The sequence below is a fragment of the Protopterus annectens genome, chromosome 6.part0, assembly GCF_019279795.1.
Source record: "Protopterus annectens isolate FY-2018-M chromosome 6.part0, PAN1.0, whole genome shotgun sequence".
Classification (NCBI taxonomy): Eukaryota; Metazoa; Chordata; order Ceratodontiformes; family Protopteridae; genus Protopterus; species Protopterus annectens.
Window position 1 is genome coordinate 208,552,713 of NC_056737.1, and position 22,284 is coordinate 208,574,996.

At 35.7% G+C, this 22,284-nt stretch overlaps 1 protein-coding gene across 35 annotated transcripts in view; it reads left to right on the top strand.

The window, feature by feature from the left end:
* The window catches only part of GPHN (gephyrin), a 2,535,134-nt gene that overhangs the window by 814,626 nt on the left and 1,698,224 nt on the right, over window positions 1-22,284 (top strand). For all 35 annotated transcript variants that reach the window (XM_044073932.1, XM_044073937.1, XM_044073941.1 and 32 more), the window contains exon 2: window positions 18,326-18,404. In XM_044073932.1, coding sequence (XP_043929867.1) covers window positions 18,326-18,404 — 79 coding nt within the window. The remainder of the gene's footprint in view (window positions 1-18,325; window positions 18,405-22,284) is intronic.

Below are 22,284 nucleotides of genomic sequence, written 5' to 3' on the forward strand. Positions count from 1 at the left end.
TTGGATAGCAGCAAACTCGATCTGAAGGGAGGAGGGAGACAGGGGCATTATGGGTGGGGGAGGACCTTGGAGCTTGGATCAGATGCTGGAAATGCAGCAGAGTTGGATCCATGCCGGATCCGAGTACCCACAGTTTGAAGACAAATGAAGAGCAACAACTCAGATGGAATGCTATGGTGAGTACATAACATATCAGAAGCAAGCAGAGGCCTTTCAGAGCTTCACATTCTGGGGGTATATTTTGAGGAGCACAAGCTCTGTATCAACTCAAGATCATTACCTTTATTTTCAGCCTGCCCTTAAGATTGACAATAAGAGTCTTATATCCCACAATAATAAAGTATCACAATAACAAATATACAGTAAGTAAGATTTCTAATTAGATTTGATGTGTAGTGTGCACGTATTGTTCCTGAAAGTTCTTGAGCAACCTAAATGGGAGACTTATTTTTCTTTGATATATTCTTGAATTTGTTGTTTTTGCATGTCTGCATTTGAAGTGATGACAGAGAAGTGTGATGAGCCAACTTGGTGAAGTTCTGTCTTTCTGAAGCTTAAATTGACTAAGTAATCATTATGTTATTGGACATTGCTAGGAATAAATTCTAAACTGGATCACATGGTATATTTTGATTAGTGAGATCACTTTATGTTGCAGTCCTATTTTATCCCTACTGTACGAAAATAACCTAAAGAAATGCTGGTCATATAATCATGCTCAGGCAGTTGGGGGTACTTTTGTGCGCTCTTGAATAGAAACCAGGGAATTAATTGTATGAGTAGTAAAATATCATACAGGGATGCACAAAACATTGATTAGATAGGACCCCTGTTCTTTTGGATTTTTAATTAATGATTCCCGGTTTCTTTTATCAGATTAGTAACATAGATGGCATAAAGATCTATTGAAGTTGGAGCAAACCAGCTATAAGCCTCTTTCAAGGCAATTTGTATGTGAAGCATGAAGACAGAGCAATTACAATATAAATGAGTAGAACTTTGATCTTAAGCTTTAACTGTAAGAAGAGAATAAAGCACAACCATTTAAAACCTAAGTTAAGGTGTTAACAGATGTTAACAATTTTGAATTAATGTACGCTGTTATTTCGAATAAATTAAAATGCAGAACAATGTGCTTTCAGAGCTCAAGTCCAGGGAAGCCCTTTTGTTTAATCATTAGTAAGATAAGTCATGTAAGCTTAATCTTCCTGCCTAGTTGGATTGTTTTAAGTCATCAGTCACCCTGGCCCCTTTTATGCTAAACTGCTATGACAACTATCTTGTTCCATGTAACAGAATTTAGCTTTCCATTTGTTATAGTTATGCTTCACTAAGGAATCTTTGATTTCAAAACACACACACACATATATACACACTTGGGTTCTGTACCCTTACAGAGATAATACACATAGTTGCATCACATGTGCAGGTTAATGATGTGATTCCTATCATGAATTCTTACTGTTTTTTCTTTGAGTGCAGCATATTTTTCCTAGATAGTTTTGCCTCCATGCCTGCTGACCATCAGGCTTAGTCCAATCAGACTTGAGTCCATTCATTCCTTATTGGAGAAGGATCCACCCAGATCCACTAGGATGACAGCCATCTGAAGGGGGGGGGGGGCAGTCATTCAGGCAGAAATTAGGGTTGTTTATGTCCTCACCAGTATCCTGGCAATGCAGACATTTGGCCAATCACCCTAACCACCTTTTCTGTGCAGGATGACATGGGAACCGCATCACCATTTTGGGCCACTATGCCCTCTACTGTGCAAGAGCACTTGCTCAATGTAAGCTAACACCCACTGCCACAAGCAACTTGCTGCGCCACATACCCACCCAGCTTATGTGCCCCCCCCCCTTCCTTCAAGAGCCTACTACAGTCCACAACTGACATTCTTCCCTGTCAAGATGGGTATGCCTATCCTTTCTTTCTGCATTGTCATGTGCCTAAACAGTTAACTGAACATGGGCCACCCAAGCCATAGTTGAGGTTTTTAATCCCTGTATGTCTCTGGAGCTGGCAACATGTAGCAGTTTGTTTTTGATATGTCCTTCGGCTGTGTACCTGCCCTCCTCCTAAGAATACTGCTTAAAGTTATCTGCTCTGTTCTATCATTTGCATTTTTTTATTGCATCTAAGTAGTGAAAGCACAATATTAGCATTTGTGCAGTCACTGTAATGATGCACCAAGTATAATTTTAGGCCTGCTCTTACTAATATTCAAGTATTAACTTTGTGTGCGTGCACTTTGTGACAGAATGCCTGTGTGTGCAACACAAATATAAATTTCCCTGGTACTCACTCATGTAATAAAGATCTTTAGTGAAAAGCATGCAGATTTTATTTATTGGTATAAACTACTACTCTGACACAATGCTTTAAACACAAACACCTATTTTCCATTGTGGTTCAGGAGTACTTGGCTAGTTAAGCACTTGTTTAGAGTCAGAGTATTTAAGGGGTGAAAAGAGAATCAAACCCTGGTCTTCGTTGTTGAGTTGGACTTAATCATATATGCATCCGAGTCTATAAAGTGTTAGGGATTCACATGAAAACAGTACTGCCTTTCAGCATTAATAAGGATATACACACACACACACACACACACACACACACACACACACACACACACACACACACTGCATGGAAATAAATCATAAGTTCCTGTATGTTTTGAAACATAAGGCATATTGCAGCTTAAATTGCATATTTCTCATTTACTTTCTGCTAGTTTTCCCTAGGCTTAATTTCAGTTAATTTATCTGTTGCAGTTCAGCTGACATTGACAGGTGGCGTTGTGTTTTGAGTTAGTGTGAGATTATGGAACACTGGGGATTTGGAAGTTGTACCTTTTCCCACTGTTGATTAATCATACAGTAAATATATGTAGAGATTTCTGTGGGCATGTTAAGATGTAGCACCACTTGTGAAGATTCAGGGGATTTGCAATACTGTAGAAACACCATATTTCTGTATTTTTTAAGGAGAGTACTATATATACTGAGTAAATAAATATATATATATATATATATATATATATATATATATATATATATATATATAGGTGCTAGTGACAGTGGTGTGTTAGCTCGGTAACTGCCTAATCGACTACATACATTCCATTACACTGTTTGTTTTGTAGAGTAAGGTATTTTTTGACCACGTACATTTATTTTTTTAATATTAGTGTATGTGAATGTTTGCTTAGACTCACACAGCTATAGGTATGCTGAAATGTGGGTGTTCTTTGTGAGATGTTACAGGTTGGGGGCTGGGTTGCAACCCCTACATGGAGGTGTGGGGGTACTTGCCCATCTGCAACAACACTTCTTTTTTATGGTTTTTCAGTGTTTAGAGTTTTAGATATATAGCATTTAGATGAAGTGATTTTAGAGTAATGAGTATAGACCCTATATATATGTGTGTGTATAATATATATGGATCTACTTCATAGTATCAAAAACCCACTTACGTGAAACACAGATCATTGAAATGAAAACAGAGAAATGGAACTTCGACTCCACACATCATTGACAGATTACCCAGGGAAAGAAAGCAGTTGGCTAAAAATACAAACAAACCACAGCAAAACACTACGAACCCACACAAGTGAAGGGCTTTGCCCCCTACACATCCCACTAACTAAATATGCCAACTCCGAGATCACACCATAGTGCAGTAAGGAACAAACCTATGGCTGTTGGGCAACTGCCTTCTTTCCTTGGTAACCTGTCAATGAAGTGCCATTTCGCTGTTGGCCTCTATCTGTGTTTCGTGTAAGTGGGGTTTTGAAAGTATGAAGTAGACCCATATATATATATATATCTATATATACATACATATATCAAATATTATGATTACAGGTCAAACTTGTGAATACTCACATGAGCAAATGCTTTTTAAACCTGTAAAGAAGAGGGAACTCCCATGTTATTAAACGTTCTTTTCTATGGAGTTTTTGCTGGCAGTCTATTTTATGAGATCTTGGTGCATCAGGTTAAGTGAATTTGCCCTTACCCAACTGTTTAATCTCTGAGTTGAAATATATATTTGGCAGCTTGTGTGGATATGCAGGGGGCTTTTTTTTTTTTTTTTGCTTTCAATCATTGTAGATTAGATCTAAAATGATTCTCTGTGTTTGCTCATGAGCATTCAAGGTTTGATGACATACTCCATATGTGTGTGTGTGTGTGTGTGTGTGTGTGTGTGTGTGTGTGTGTGTGTGTGTGAAAATATATATATATATATATATATATATATATATATATATATACGCACACACACACATATATATATATATATATATATATATACACACACACACACACACAGACATCATTTTGAAATTTAGAAAACTGAATTTCTGATGTATGTATACATTAAAAGCAGGAACACTTGTGTAATTTGTCTTTCACAATCCACACGTGCCACACATGATGCTTTCATTTTCCTGTATCTTTTTTGTGCATCATTTTCATTCAACCAGGATTGATTTTACCAGTAGCATAGAAAGCAAGATGAGATGTTAAACCGAGGCCATATTTGTCTGCATTGATGGTAGCTCAGGTGGATGTAAAAGATCCCACAACACCTATCGAAAAGAGTAGGGAAAGTTCCCCAATGTCATGGTCAAATTTTCCCTTTTAGGTTACGTGTCTCCCCTGAAAAAAAGCTACTAGCCTAGTGGGACCAACCCAGTCAACAAAGAATAATGAAAAATAAAATATATATGTATGTGGCATTTTCTGAAGTTTTAGTGCAAAAGTTTAATCCATTTTAAAAGGGTAAATCCACATGAAGTGGGGTGTACTTAGCAGACTTTTTCTACATAAGGTGGTAGGACTTATGGCCTTGTCCTTTGTTAATGAGGACATGAAAAAAGCAGAAAGGAGTAAGCAGTAAATTGTATTTGCATACTTATGTATATCACTATAATGTCTGTATTCAGTATGAAATATGGAAGAATCTTGAGGGCAAACACAAGGAATTAAATGCTGAGGCCAGAACAATGTAAAATCACTACTTAACTTCTACCCAGCGTAGGTATTACATTATGCTTAAAAGTATGAATGTTTTGTTTATTTTTTTCCACAAGTCTTGATAGTATTGAGCATGCTCAGTCATGTGTACTTCAGGATATGCATGAATGGAAGCAAATGTGAGCTGGAAAATTAATTGTGCCTACATTGCAGATTTTAGTTGGGCACTAAACCCAAATGAGCAATGGTTTTAACATTTTCTGTATTTATCTGCTGGAAATAATTTAAGTAAAGCACATTAATTTTGCCGGTTTAAACTGGTGTATATTGTCAATATTATTTTAGTCTAACTTGAATGATGTTTTGAGGGCAGAGAAATAGATTGTGATATATATATATATATATATATATATATATTGTTGTTTTTGTGTAGTCCTTTAGTTGAGTCTGCTTCTGTATATGACCTCAAGGACTAAAGAAATTGCAGACAGGCCCTGTATGCTAAAGTCTTTGCAAATTCATACTCATTAGCTCAATAGTATTGTTTGACCATCTGAGCCTCTGCTACCACCTTTTTCTTTTGCCTTCAGTCTTTCTGAACATGCATAATGATTTGGGTAATAAAATTGTCTCATTGAAAATTCATTTTCAGAAGTTAAATTAGGTTTTAGTACAGTAAGAAAAAATGGATCAAGTTACCACTGAAGATACTTGTTAATCACAGAATTAATAAACACTAATAAACTGTATAAAAAAAAGCTTTCACGTTCCCCACTTCATCAGGTTGTTTTAAAATGTCATCAAATATGCAATTCATATAATTCAATTAAAAAACATGATCAGATACTTAAATCTTATTGATTTATTATATTTTCATGTACTTTAACTTTTATATATGTCTGGATATAAATCTGCTTATAGCCTATTTATCTTGCATATTCATCATTCACAGTATGTGTATATACGTCTCCTCCCATTCTTTGTTACATTCCACAACACTGCAAATTTAAAATAGTGTATTTCATCTGTTTCATTTATATGCCTAAAATTGCATTAGTACTTATTTTCCATATATGCTCTTTCAATTTTCAGTTAGATTTACCCAAGTAATATGCAGAAAATGCCTTGTGTTTTTGCAAGACATATTATGATCCTCGTATCACAATCTACATACTCATTAAATGTCTTTTGTGTAATGGAATGGACAAACTGCTTTTTAAGTTTGTGTAGAATAAATGCATTTTAGACCATTGTAGAGGGTGCTTACTATCATATTCAATATTTTTGTTATGTCTTTTAGAGAGAGCAAGTTTATTTCTACGCTTACATTCTGGTGTAACTGCATTCTTCTCTTCTATACATGTATATTTTTACTGTAACTCCTCTCCTTAAGCTCTTGTATCATGTAATGTCTGTCCAGCTAAGACTATATCATTAGATTTCACACTTGCCATGCATAACATCTGTCCTGCAGTTTTGTGAAATATAGATGGTACATACTTGCTGTGTGAGATTGTTCCTTTTTGCTTTACTTTTAAACTGTTATGTTCATCATGCCATCTCTCAACCTTTCTAATAACAAATGTAATAGTCATACTGTTCACTGAACTCGACTCTTTAAAATTCAAAACTTATTATTTTTATTAAATAGTTTATAAATTCATCAAGCATTTCTAATATATCACCACATATAAAAAATATCATCAATAAACCTCTTACAAAACAAAACATGTGGCAAAAACTGATATGCTTCAGCAAAAATGTATCATTTCTCCCACGTGGCCATAACTATATATTACGTATGCGTTAGCCACATGCCCATTCATTTCTCCCACATGGCCATAACTATATTTACATATGTGTTAGCGTTAGCCACATGCCCATTCATTTCTCCCACATGGCCATAACTATATTTACATATGTGTTAGCCACAGGTGTGCCCATGACCATACCATTCCTTTATAAATATAACTCAGTGTAAAATAGAAAACGTTATTTTCTAAAATAAGAGACATTATCTCACATATTGTATTAATCAGAGCTGTTGATGGAATAGTTGCCTGGGACAAATACTTCTTAGTATACTTACATCTATAATCCTTGGGTATTACAGTGAATAAGATGTCAGAGTCAGGTGTCATAAATGTAAATGAGGTTTGTCCATTCTCCAAACACCTTTCATAAGGTTATTCTAATAAAACATTACTAGCCTTTTAAAAAATGGCGAATGCTGTAGATCACCTTTAAGGGCTATCTCAAGATAATTAAAAACTAGTTCCATTATCCAGCCTCTTGCAGATGCAGTGGACTTCATTGCTGGCTTCTTCATGTTTTTGTATATCATTTGCAAACCGTAGTACATTGGTATTACTGGATATGGTTATGAAATAATTAAGTAAATCTTTTGGCAAATAACCTTCCAAATGCATATTATATATAAGTATTATTTTGTTATATCATTCAATTTCGTCTTAACTGAACTTTCAGTCAATAACTCTAGAAAATTGTTATTTCAAAATTCTGTATCCGTAACCACTACAACCCCCCCCCCCCCTACTTATCGGCACATTTTATAATAATCTTCTAATACCTCTGCAATGATTCTTTCATCAGCAACTAAATTAAAAAAAAGACACAACATCCCTCATTAGCCTTATCAGTAAAATTGCAATGTATGTTGTTTTTGCACTCATTTTGAAAGGCATGATTCATATTACTACTTATGAGAATAAACATACAGTTTCCATTAAGTGGTCTCCCAACACCATTAGTATCACAAGGAAACAGTAATTTTAAATTTAGTTCATGTGTCAAAAGTCTCATTTAGTCAGTTTATAAGAGATATTGCCATTGCTAGCAGTCATTACCTTCCTCAACACACAGATTTCAGTCCTGGACAACTCCTAATTAGAGATACTTAAAACAAGTTAAACAAGTTGCTCTACCTTTCTTATTGCATGCAGTGACTCATAGTCATTGGACCATAACATTCGCTGACACGTTCCCTTCTTTTTCCTTATTCTTGTTGATTTTTTTTTTTTTTTTGCATTTTGGAAAAGGGGAGATTCTAAATGGTCTAGGGCAGAAACAAAATTAAAAAATTATCAGTAGTAATAGCAAACATATAATTATTTTTATTTTTGATTCAAGATCTTGCTTTGTAATAATTCCTAAGCATTTTAACCATTGACAATTCCAATTATAATGTTAATATTTGTTCTAGTTGGTTTCTTTTCACTTAAGTGGTACTTTTATTATAATAAATTAGAAAACTCACTAAATTCTACTATGAATTACTGCCATTATATTATACTTTCTAATTCAGTATTTTTTGTGTTAAGGAATTATCAGCTTGAATGGAATAATTTGTTTGAAATACAAAGGGAATCATATGTGAAAAGACAGTTTAATTTCTAGCCCCACCCAATTTCAAAACTTAATATTAGGTTTCACTCAAATGTGATTTCTTAGAGGTAATATTTCTAGTGCAAAGGGCAGTAGGGATAATGGGGAGACATTGTCTTGTGTCTGTGTCACAATTGTTTTTACACATAAATATGAACCAGTTTTAACATACATTTTAGAATTACCATACAAATCATTTATAATGGCAAAATAAGTAATCAGAATATTTATTTTCCAAGAAACTAAAATACATATAGCCAGCTTAGGGGGTTAAATATTTTCTGGTTATGGGTGCAGAGGTTCGTTTTAGTAGAATGAAATGGGCAACTTTACAAACAGCGTGCCTTACAGAGTCTCTTCATTGCTTGCAGATAAAGTACTTTCAGCATGAAAATTTTCATGAAACTGTTCCACTTGCTGTGGAATAAACATAGTTTACCCTGTAGATAATCTAAGAGGCAGTCTTCCATAGAACAAGTTAGAGAGGAAAGCCCTCTTTAATTTTCCATGCAGCATAAAAGCCTCCAATGAGGACCTTCTCTTTTCTTCAAGATCCAACTCTTAACACTTGAACTGTAGTGGGGGGGGGGGGGTGTCCATATAAAGTTCACACTTTAAAAAACAAAGCCTGTTTGGTATATGAGACCGAATGTACTTTAGAAACATACGGCTTAAGAATCTTCCCTCAATACCATTCAAGGGTGTGTGTGTGTATGTTCACACGTGAAGGCTTGCACATGTATGCACATACTCTCCTTTGCCACTCTCTTATCTATTATGTTCTGTTTGAAGTACGCTTCTACATGAAACATTACTTTTAACCTTTATTTTTTATTTACAGCTTGTTTTCTTAACCCATTTTGTTTTACTTCTCAGCCACATGCATCACAGCACCCAGCTTTTGTTGTTGTCATTTATAATTCATTGTCACACAATCTAAAAGCAAATAAAATGGAGGAATTATTGATGAATAATATAGCTGATAGTGTGGCATCTCATAAATCCAGTGTCTAAAAGCCAGGTCATTGACCTTATGGGTTTACTTTATGTGCTCAAAGTCTGAGAATATCGAATACGATATTCTCGGCATGAGTACACCGAAAGCGCAAAACATCGAAAACGGAAATCTCCGTAGGTGGAGATTTCTGTTTACTTCAATGTAGTGTGATCTTGGAGTTGGTATATTTAAGTAGTGGGGGGTGTGGAGGGCTTGCCCCCCCTGCCTACACTAGTTGAAATTTTTTTTTGTGTATTTTTTTTTTTGTTTGGACTTCGATTGTGTAATAGTTCGATGCATATGGTTCGATCCATATGCATTCGAGCTATTAAACTTTTGAGTTCCTAAAGTAGACCCAAGTTTTATATTTAATAAAAATGTAGATCGTGTCTAAGAGTCATAAAAGAACATTCATAATTTAAAAATTAAATTCCTAAGTTTTACAGCTGTTTGAATGTAGTATTCTTTAAAAGCTGACTGAAGCCGATCCTGTCAAAGGAAAAATATACTTTAAAAATGATCAATACATGGTAGGTTCAGGTTAAGGCACTTTAATCTTGCAGCATGGAGACAAAAACGTGCTAATACAGAGTTTGTCTAACTAAAATCAGGAAATAAATTCATCTTTATACACTTTCTAACAAGACATTGCCTACCAAGCTGACGTAGCAGATCACAAGTTTTAGCATCTTCATTACATAGCAGCTGTTTATCCATAATTTTCTGCTTGCACTATCAATTTTATGAAAAAACTTCCTAAGAAGAACAACGTGGCCTTGGTGACCACCGGTTAGATACAGTTTCCCACTATGTTATGTTTCTATTCAAGGTACTACAGCTAATTCGAGCACAAAGCAAGTTCAGATTCTTCAAGCAGTCCTTTGTCTTGTGTATCTCTTATTCTTCCGCAGCTGTGCATGTTCTTATAACACGAACAGAGCTGATTGTTCAAAATCATAACATTATAGAATATAGTATTGTTTCATTCCATACTTCCTGACCTAGCAGATAATCACCTGCATCTCAGTACATTTCCAAAAGGCATAAACATGAATTTTGCTGTGCTAGCAATTACTAGGTCAGGGGGCATCTTGCAAGTTTTCAGAAAGCATACTGCAGTTTCAAAAAGCATCTTATAATTTCACACAGAATTAAGCTGTATATAAAATAGAATGAAAACGTGTTAATTCTTTTAGCTTCTAATAAGCATTAGACATATACATAAATGCATATTTCTCTGACAGATCCTTTCTTTTTTGTTTACATAGAGGTGGCATTATTGTCATCACAATATAATCAGACAGTTTTTGGCGTTAGTATTGAACATGCATTTCTGCAGCATACATGTGTAACTCAAGATTCTCCTCAGATGTACATGCAAATGTCAAAGTTCTCTACAGCCATATGTGTGTACCTCAAAGCTTTGTACAGCTGTACGTGTATGCCTGAAGGTTCTGTACAGCTGATGATTGTGAGGTTCTTGTTTTACTGTTTGACTATTGGATAGCTGAGCTGGACATTTGCTGTAATTTTAAGTTTTATTTGATATTAGCATAAAAGCTAACATTCCAAGTAGATTTAGAAGCCTCAAATTTGTGTCGCTGCTGCTACAGGATGCAGGATGTATTGTTGTTGAACGCATTTATGATTGCTGCTGCACATAAAGGTTTATTTAGTGCTATAACTTTAAATCAGCCCATTTTAAGTTCCTACACTCTCCACGTGAGGGATTTATCAGCTGGAGCTTGTCGTATCAGGTAGCATACGTGTGTTTGTGTATAGATTATATATATATATATATATATATATATGTATGTATATATATATATATATATATATATCTATAAATGTGTATATATATATATATATATATATATATATATATATATATATATAAAATCAACACACGCATAAACACACACACACACACACACACACACACACACATATATATATATATATATATATATATATGTGTGTGTGTGTGCATGTATGTGTGTGTGTGTCTATTATTTATTCGAAAGCCCTCATGGTCAACTGGAGAAATATTGAGACCATAATCTCGAAGCACAGAATTTTGAAAAAGGAAAAACAAAAAATCACTTTTTGGAAGGAAGCAAGCCCCCACTCCCCTGTACCTCTCACACCCCTGCTAAGTTGTATATATCAACTCCAAGATCACACCACACTGGGGAAAAGGCAGCCTCAATGAAGCATGAACCATTTCTGCTTGTTATAAGAGAGTACAAAATCCTCTGATATCTGTTCAAGACTCCACAAACAAGCCAGCCTTGAATATTAGGCACATTTAAAGAAACACATAATACTGAAAGCTGTATAAAAAGCATGTGCTGTCCTCATTCATGTCCTGTTTCAAGTATTGTCTGTGTAAAGAAGTAACTAGTCCTTTGTGAAAAACAAATTCTTAAGCTAAAAAAAATATTCATTAGTGGCCTTATAGCAAACAGGTTGGAAAAAATGTTGAGAAATACTTCTCTAGCTATACTATTAGAGGCTGAGCTTATTCAGAGGGCAGACAACCCACATACTTTCACAAACTGAAGGACCAGACCTGTTGAACAGTCATACATGGCGTCTGTTAATAAAATTACTCAGTACCTTCCAAGTCATTTGAAAAAAAAAATCAGAATTGCAGTTAAACTTTGTTTTATTTCACATCCTGCAGCATTTCTGGTTCACACAATTTCCTTCACTTTTCCTTCTCTCCTTCGTTCTTGCATCAAGGAATGTAATTAGCTTCCCTTGAACTCTGACTGGAAATTGATCCTTCTCTTGATGATCGCTGAAAAATGTTTAAATATATTAGCAGAGTCATTTAAAAGGAACAGCAGGCAGAACATGGATGGAAGACCAAGTGTTGAAATAAAACCAAGAACTTTGAAAAAACACCACTACTAATAAACCTCTGAGCAGATTTACAGCAGTAACAGGTATACAAATGTTCATTTGTCAGTGTTTTCATCCAAACAGAGCAAATAGCTTATCAGAGTTATAGAAGTGCTTTCAGGAATAGTAAATTATTGAGTTTTGAAACAGTTGCTGATGTCTTTTCCTTTTATGGTTGTACTCTCTGACATACCTCTCAAACTCTTTGAGCGAGAAATCTGGACAAAAACATAAATAATGGGGGGGACAAAGGGCCAAAAGTAGGAACAATTTTTAAACATTGCTTTTACAGACTTAGAAATGTGATAGAATAACAGGTTTTGAAACTTTGATGTTAGTTAGAAGTGCTGTTTACATCACCCACAATGTGCTCAGAATTGACTCCTCCTGCAATTCTTATTGAGGTACATGTATTGGTAATATATGTATGTAACATTGTAAATTATTTTTTTTTATGATCCATTGATCCTACTATTATTGGAACTGTCTGGGTAGCCTTCTTCCACATTGCCCCCCATTTCTGCCTGTAAATCCTGGTATTTTATGACTTTGTGTCTCTCTGTACGCAAGACACTATAGCCACTTAATGCTACTTTTGCCTTCTTTTCGTGAACTACTATATCTGGTTTTCTCCCATCTATTTTTTGAACTGTTGGTAATGTGTAATCCCATGTGATATACACTTCATCATTTTCTATAATGCTTTGTGGCTACTGTTTCCAGTGCTCCTCAGCTACTTCAGTATTTTAATGTTTGCATAATTACCTCTCTCTACTCCTCCCTCATTAGGCCTATAATTGAGTATAATGCCCCATTTGGTATGTACCACTCCAAACACTGGAACCAACTGGAAAGGCCACAAAAATTCCTCACAAAGAGAATCCATGGCCTCTAACACTTGTCCTGTGTGGACAGGCTCAAATCACTGTCGCTCTACTCTGTATCGTACAGATTGCTCACAGGTGATATGTGTCTTGCCTACAAGTTTGTTTCGGACCATGCCGTACTAGAGATGTCCCATATTCATACGTCCAACTTCCTCGTACATTACCTGCTTGAAAGGCCTAAATCTAATATGTGACATCAACATAACCTGCTGGAGAGAGAGGTTTGTCTCCCAGAGGCTGCCCCATCTCTGGAATAGACTTCCCATACATGTCAAACAGAATACCTCGTTGACTCTCTTCAAGCACAACCTTCAGGAGTGGATGGGAAACCACAAATTTGTCCCAGGGGTTCCACCTTTGTCCCTCACTGACAAGGGCAAAAGGTGCTGACTGAGGTTTCTTTTTTGGGGATAAACTCTTCGCTAGGCTTGTTACGGCCCCAGGACCTTTAGCCTAGTAACCTCCTTTGATCCCAATGCAACAGTCTTGCCACATTATTATGCCTTTCAGTTATTAGTCCTGCTGCCATTAGTATATCACACTCAGCAGCAAGAGGTAAGACTGTTTCTAATTTGGTTTTACAAAACCTGGATTTATCTGGGTCTCCCACATGTTCAATGGACTGTGTAAACCAACATGTACATAGTCTGCTATCCTGGGCCACCAATATTAACCTTTCATCGTTTGGTTTAAATTCACCTGTCCTTAACCATTCCTGCATTCAATCCTGATTAACATGAGGTTGTTCCAAGAGTTTTCTGTACTTGCAACTATATGTATGAATTTTCCACATTTCTTACCTTCTGATCTGATCCTTCCCCTTATATTCATTCTTTTGTTTTTTGGCACATTCAGTTGCTGCCTGATTTTTATCTGCTTCTGGATTGATTTCTATTCCAACTTGACATCATTATGCTTCTGCTAAACTAAACAGGGAAGTCATCTTAGACTTTTTTCCTCATGTTTTAAAACTTTCACTACATTTGGATCTTGTGAGGTCAGCAGATATGCTGCAATCCTATGATTGCAGATCTATATATGTAATCTCTTTCAAGGAGGCCCATACTGCCTTCAGAATGGGGAAATATATACGTTTGGTATACACTGATTTTTATAAATCATTTGATAAGCATGAAACATTTTTCTTGTTTTACTGTCCAGCTGATCCAACACCTTTTGGGGCCAGTCAGTAACTCCAAAACTGTGAGTTAGGACAGGAAGAGAAAAGTAGTTTATAGCATGGACTTTGTTCCTAGATGTCAGAGCAGTTTTTAGTATCAACTTTAGTCTTCTATAGTATTCCTTACTAAGTTTTATTCACATTTGTTCATGATTTATTGTTGCTCCTTCATCAATACCCAAATATGTATACATTCCCTCCTGCTCAAGTTCTTGTATATCACATTTCTGTCTCAGACCGATATTTTCTTGGTGCTGCAGCTTTTCTGCTTTGTGTTGCTTTTGCACATTTGTCAAGACCAAATGACCATCTTATATCATCTGAGAAAGTTTTGACCACTTTCAGTTTTGCTTTCAGTTCCTCATCTGATGAACTATACAGCTTTAAATCATCCACAAAAATAAGTCAAGTCTTTATACTTTGTTGTTCTCTGGGAGCCAAACTGCACCCATGACCTAATCCATTAAGTAGACAGCTTAATGGGTTAAGGGCAGGATAAAAGAGCAGCAGTCATAAGAGTCATCCTGAAACATCCCTCTTTGAATTTTTATTCCTAGAATAATCTGTCCTTTATCATGGCTTAACTGCAAAGTGCTTTGCCACTGTTTCATGGTCACTATAATGTAATTGATCAGTGTAGGGTGTATCTTATACATTTAAGCACTTTTTATCCATGAATGTGGGATGCTGTCAAATGCTTTTTAATAGTCTATCCATGCCACACTTAGATTGTTCCGCTTTTCGCAGTTATCCATTATGACTTTAACAACAATATGATCCTTTGTTCCATATGACTTTGTTTTAGTGCCATGATTGAGGTTTCTTCTAAATGATTATAAACTCTGTCGGCATCAGTCTAGGTGTATAGTTTACACATCTTCGGAAGGTAAGCTATTGGTCTATAGTTTTTAGGATAACTTGAAGGTTTGCTCTTAAGGAAGAGTATTTTTTTTTCCTGTTAACCAGGTTGGTGTCTGTTTTGGGTGTGCATATATGTCTATCTTACTCATGGATAAATCTTCATTTAAAGATGTTAATACTTTTAGCCAGAAGTTAGATACTTCATCTGGGCCAGGGATTTTCCAGTTAGCGTTTCTTAATTTTGTTTCAATTTTTTTGGCCGTTACTTAAATCCCATTGAATAGTCTGTACATTTGATCTTCTTATTCTTTCTTTTACTTCTTCTATCCATTCAGCATCATTATGTTCCATGGGATCTTCTTAGATATTTCTCCAAAATCTGTCTATTTCTTCTTTTTTTGGTAGTTTCTGTTTCTTTTGCCTTGTTTCCCAATTCTCTATAAATTTTTTTGGGTCATCAATAAATTGGTTATTTTGTACTTTTCCTTTATATTTATCTGTATATCTTCTAAAATTTGTCTGCCTGTGGTGATAGTTTTGGTTTATTATTTGCAACAGTGTATGATACATCTGATCTGTTCCGATACTGCTCATTGCTTTTATCACGTCTATCTTTGAGTATTTTTGTTAATCTGTTCCTTCTTCTGTAACCTTCTGACAGTGGCACTTCGTATTTTAATTGCTTTATAGTCTTCTCTATTCGATACTTCCATGACAGCGTTTGATTTCTTCCCTTCATCTCAATTACTGCTGTGTTTTGAGATAAGACTTAATCTGATAACAATTTAGCTACACAGTTGTAAATCCTATTTATTTCTATATATCCCATGAATTTTTATGAACAGTCCTGATTACTGTGTTCATTTGTTTTATCAAACTTCTAACATTTTGGGTCTTATTTATTTTCTGTAGTTTATTTCTTTCATTGATCTTAATATGCCTATCCGAATTTATTAAGTCTCTTAGATCATTATCTTCTACAGTGAGGGCACTTCCTTTGTTCTCCATTTCCTGTGGACATTCTACAGAAGGTTCTAGAGCCTCTTCCTATGCCACATTCTTTTCAGTTTCATCCCATATCATCCGTTATTATTTTGTATGAGAAATCATTGGCCTATCACTCCACAACACTGACTGTGTCAGAGTTGCCACAGTTTCCTGTTCCATCCCTTGCTGTACAACTCCAACTGAATGTTTGTACTGGTTTTCTACTGAAGGCTACAAAGTATCTTCATATGACAACTGATCAGATGTTTCCCACCCTACAGGTTTCTCCTTAATTTGGAGATTCATTATTCTATCCTGCTGTGGTGGTATAGTTTTTACACTAAATCCTTCCCTTTGCATGCAATCCATAACCTCAGTTTCTATTTCTTTAACCTTCCTATTACTAATCCTCCTTTCTACTCTCCCTCTTTGTTTTCTCATCAGTTTTGTATTGTAAAATGTTCCATATCCAGCTGACCTTTCCTGTGTTTCTCTTCAAATATCTTTGGTGCTGCTCTTTTTGTGTTGATTACTTTTGCTTTCTCCTTTGCTTAAATTTTGCACCATATTAGATCTCTTTTTGTTTCCCATGTCCATAGTTCTTCAGATGTCTCCCGCTCCTCCGGTTTCTCCTTCATTGTTCCATCATGCTGTGATATAACCTGTGTTAGACTTTCTACAATAAACCCTTCACTTCACAGGTATTCCATAACTTTAGAGTCTTATTTTTTTAATGTATACTTTACTAATCTTCTGTTGTAAATTCCCCCTTTGTTATCTTATTTTTTGTATTGTGAAATTTTCCATATTTGGGTGCCTTTGCCTATATTTCTGTCAGGGGCTGCTTTTTTATATTGATTAATTTGGCTTTCTCCTTTGCATAAATATTGTACCATATTAAATCTTTCTTCCTTTCCCATGTCCATATTTCTTTTTTATACTTTTCAGAAATCTCTAGATTTGTTCTTTATATTTTCACACTTCCTCAGTCTTCTTTTTCCAAATGTCCCAAGGTTTCTTGGTCAATATAATGCTTTTTATGAATCTTGTGTGTTAATGAACACAAATTTGCATTTGAAGCTTTTGACAGTTTTTCTTGTGCAAGTATTTTTCTTTCGACGTAAATTTTTCTGTTAAATCTTTTTGTATATGTTTTGTCCAGACATTCTGAGCTTCTTAACTAATAGTCAAAATACACATTTTCATTCTTGTCTTCAGTGGTTGGTTCACTGTATCATTTTTATGGCTCTTTTTGGCCTATCAGTTTGTGTGATTTCTGTGGAATACTACTACTTTCTACAAAAGGGGGGCCATCATCCCCCCTGAGCCTTTTCTAACCCCATTGTGGGAATGTTTCCTTGTCTTGAGGATTCAGCACTAATTTTTTCCAGTCCTGTCACCAGTGCGACTACCAGTATTGGGCACTTTTTATCCTGGGACTTGTGCACCCAGCACAAGGTAATTAGTTTTTTTTTTCATTGCTGCCTTTAGTTAAAGCTTGCCAGTTTACAAGCTATCAAATTGTTTATAGATAGTGTGGTGGTAAGGCCAAATGAGTGTGTTGGCAAGCGAGTCAAACTGCTGTGCTATAGCTGTGTTGTGTGAGGAGATCCTGAGAGAGGAGATTAAGTGTGGCGAAACAGAAGATGGCGCACAGTATATCCTGAAGCTTTATATTTGATTGAATAAACAGCATTATTGATCATTGCAGACCTCTGCAGTGTAGTGTAGAAAAAATATATGAAATGGGCAAAGGCAGTACAGTCCTTCTGCATAACTCTGGGCACTTTTAAGGTTACCAGTGACAAGTGTGCCTGGCTGAATACCTGTAGAATCCCTAGACTGCTTTTCAATTGCACTGTGAACATGTTTTTGGTTATTTGTGTTTAACATGCAAGTAAGATCTAATGGACATAAAATCCTAGGTAGATAGCTAGATTTGCATTCATGCATGTTATTCAGGGCTGGATTGCTTTATCATTATTGTTATTATTATTATTATTATTGTTCATGTAACTGGTATTTTAAGGACATTCATTTTCAGTGTACTTTCTGAAATATTTGCTTAAAGTTTGTTTTTTTGTTTTTGTTTTTTTTTTTTTTGTTTTTTTGTTTGCAGTTAGCGACAGCTGTTACAGAAATCTTGCTGAGGACCGAAGTGGGGTAAACTTGAAAGATGTGGTACAAGATCCATCTTTGTAAGTTACTTTTTCCATGGTTACAGTGAATTCTTGCATATGGTTGATACAATGTGCAAAATTTTAAATGTTAGTTAGTCCTTCTGATTTACATCAAGAGCAGTGTGTTGATTAGCCTGTAGAATTTTGATGTGCTCTCTCATTCCTATTCCGACTCAGGAAAAAAAAAAGCGACAGCAATCGTATGTCAGTTTTCTTCCCCTGAGGAAAAGGGAAGAAGCATAAGGTCACCAGTAATGTCTTTTGCTCTCCAGAGGCATGTATTATAAATGGCATTAAGCAGAAAGGAATGTACTAGTGAAACAAGGCCTGAGCAAAGTCAAAGCAAGAATAAAAAAAAGGGCAGTCATGTGGTACATGCACTTGCAGATGTATTTCTGGTACCACAGGGATTGTTTGCTGACTTCTGCCCTTTCGTCTATATAGTATGCTTGTGTAGTTTTTCACACACACACACACGCACACACACACACACACACACACACACACACACACACACACACACACACACACACCTAACCGTACATAAGCAGTACACAACAAAAGTACGTAATGGAACTCTTCGCACTTGTATTTGCTTGTGATAAACACAGATGATGAAGGGAATGCTTTAGTTATCCATTTATTAAGTGGCTATACCTGTTGAGTTAATATCATTTCAAGGTGACTGGCTTTATAATAACAGCTCCATTGTTATTTTTACTGCTCTTGTGATGTCATATCAAACATGTACATGGAATATATGGTATATCGGTTGTCATTTTTACTAGCATTCTTTCATTTGTGTTTTTTTAGTTATAAAACCTCCATTTCTTTAAAATATTTAGATTTAGCAATTACAAAGGTAGAACGTGGGGTTGCAGGCTGAGTCCAAAGTAGGATTCTGTTAAACATGCAAAACAGGAGCTGCAACTACACTTGTGTGCTGTTGTTCAACTATCAGGCAGTATGCTAACAGTACAAACATTTAAGAAACCTGATTTGAGTGCAGAAATGTTTCAAAGTGCTAGCAGTGCTTTGGTTTAATAATTTAATAGTTTTGTGTTTGATAAGCTCATTACCTGGTATGAAATATTTAGTCGCAGATGAAGTACTTTGCATGATTATAGAATAATGGTGTGTTAAGCTATTTTAACTTGTATGCCTTTACTCAGGTGTGACACTTGAAATGCGCAGTCCTTGTGAAGTCCACTTGCTTTAGTTCCTTCAGAAGCCATTTTTTCCCCTTCTTCTCACTCAGATGGTGCACATCACAATGAACTTCACATTTCTCAGTCTCTCTAACATCACAATGACTTCATATTTCTCATTCTCTCTGACATCACAATGACTTCATATTTCTCAGGCTGTCTGACTATATTTGCCAATATACCTAAGTCTTGGAAATATGTCTGACACAGCAACACATGCTGACCTCTTTAGTATGAAATAGAAGGCTCCGGTGTTGTAATAAAATGTTTTACATTCTAGCTGATTAGTTTTACAGTCCACATCATGGCAGATGAAGACATTCGCAGATAATGATCACATGGAACTCTTACCTCTTTATTCAATGCAGTGTAATGGAGTTCCTGTATTGTAGTCTGCAGTAAAAGTAGAGGGAGAGGCCTACAGCCTGAGAACAAGTCCGGTGTCATGCTCTGATTAGATGTACTATGCAGGTGTGTTGTAGATTTCACACTTATCTGTTTTATTCTTTCTTTCTGTTTAGCTAAATAGTTTTCCACGAGCCTTTTAAAATGCAGCTGAAATTCATAATTATTTTATGTTTTGTTGTCAGCCCTTGTGCCTTAAGATGCTGGCCTTTTCACCCATGATTGTACTATGCATGGATGGAGTATGTTAAAAGAATATTCTAGTAGAAGACGCTCTTTCCTTCATATAGCACATTCTGGATATAATGTGGTACGTTTGTGATTTGTGTTCCGCACACTGGATGAGCTTGAAACAGGTTCTTTTGGATCTGTCAATAAATTTAAATAAATAAATAAATAAATCTTATTTACTTCTCTTACACTGGAAAAATTATTATGTTGCCTAGTAACAGGTAGGCTGGAAGTTCATTATCTTAACAGAAGTTAAATGTGCTAGCTATTCATTACACTACTATGACTTCTATAGACAATTTTAAATTCCTTAAGCTGGTAACTTATTTGCTCAGGAAAGGTGGGACTTCTGTTTTCCAATGCCACTGACTACTTACTATCTTTTTAAGAAGAAATGATTGTCATTTTTCACTTTACACAGAATTAAGCGGATTAGTAAGTGTGCAATATACACTAATGTTACATATTCTCTACAGATTTCCTTTCCTAAATAGGCACAAGGAAAGGAAAACAGAACTTCCTTTGTGACATATTTTTCGTAAGCTGTATCTCGGTAAAAGTGAATTTTATATCATGAAACCATCAAGAGTGTTGTGCATGTTACAGTCATACTGTTAGAGTTATTAAACTGTATTATCAGACTTTAATACTGCATTGTGGTATCTGGCGAGTTAATTGATGCAGTCCGTATTGCCCTAGTCGATCCTTATTTACTTACTGATTTTTTTAATGAAAAGCTTCATAAACATTTTATTGAAATTATGGCACAGATGAACTTAGTTTTTTGTGATGAGACCTTAAAAATAGGTCCACAGACTTTATCTGTTGTGTCTATGAGCATGAACAACATGTGTCATTAAAGTCAAGGTGCCCATTTTGTGGTTTCCCTGAGCTGATGTCACTGAAGTTAAAGACCCCCATTAATCCTCAGTTGCATCAGCACAGAGGCAATTAATTTTATAAGGCATGTTTTAGGTGAAAAGGAGACTAAAGAATATTCACTATTTGGGTGAAAATCCTAATCAGGACCTTGTACACTACATAAGGCTGTGCAAAAGGTAAGTCATTCAGGTGTGGCAATGCACATTAATGTTCGCAGTCTGTTTGCACATTTGTGTAAACTTAAACATGGCAGTTTACGAAATAAAGGATTAATTCATGGTGAGGGGAGCACAGGTCCAAACAGAGTGCTAGTAAATGTGGACTCTAGGTCACAGGTATAAAAGCACTGCATGAGATCTGCATGCAAACTTGGCAGTGTGACCTAGGAATATGTAAAAGAGACAGTGAGAACTGTGATTGCTTGTCAAGACCATTCATGCATAGCTGTTGCCCTACTCCATCTGCACCCCACTAGCTCTCCTTCAGCTCTTTCATTCCAAGCTGTTCTCTTTGTAAAACTTGCAAAAATTCTTAATTAGAAATACAGCTGACCACCCTTAGCCTTTTATTTATGACTTCTCCCTTTGATCTCAGTCTCCAGGTATGTTCTAACATACTTCCACATATCATGCCTGAATTTTCTTGCCAATGTTCATTCTATCTCCAAGACCTATCGGATGTTCTTTGTACTTCATTATCACTTGTTCTGTTATTTTAGAAACACATTTTCTGTCATCTTCATGACCTTTTTATATAAAATATTCAATTCTGCACAGTATTCTCAAGAACAGCCAGAGCAAAACCCTTCCAAGTATCTGTTACTATTAGAATGGCTTGAGTCTTACCTTGCTGTGGTACATCACAGTGGCTTCTGTTTTGCTGCCCATTAAATAGAAATTCATGTGAGTATGCCCAGTGCATGAGTGATAAAGGAGATCATTTTATTTAATACTAGGTTGAAAACTTGGAATAGCTCATGTAAAGAAGTGGAGGAAGAGGAGCTTCACTAACTTTTGATTAGGAATGCATAAGCAGGTTTGACTTGAGTAGAATTTAACTGCACATACATTTGGGGTTGGCATAATGATTAAGGTGTTTACCTCACATTCAAGAAGCACATGGTTTGAGTCTCACTAATGGGTAATTGGCTAGGCTTAAAATGGTCCACAAGG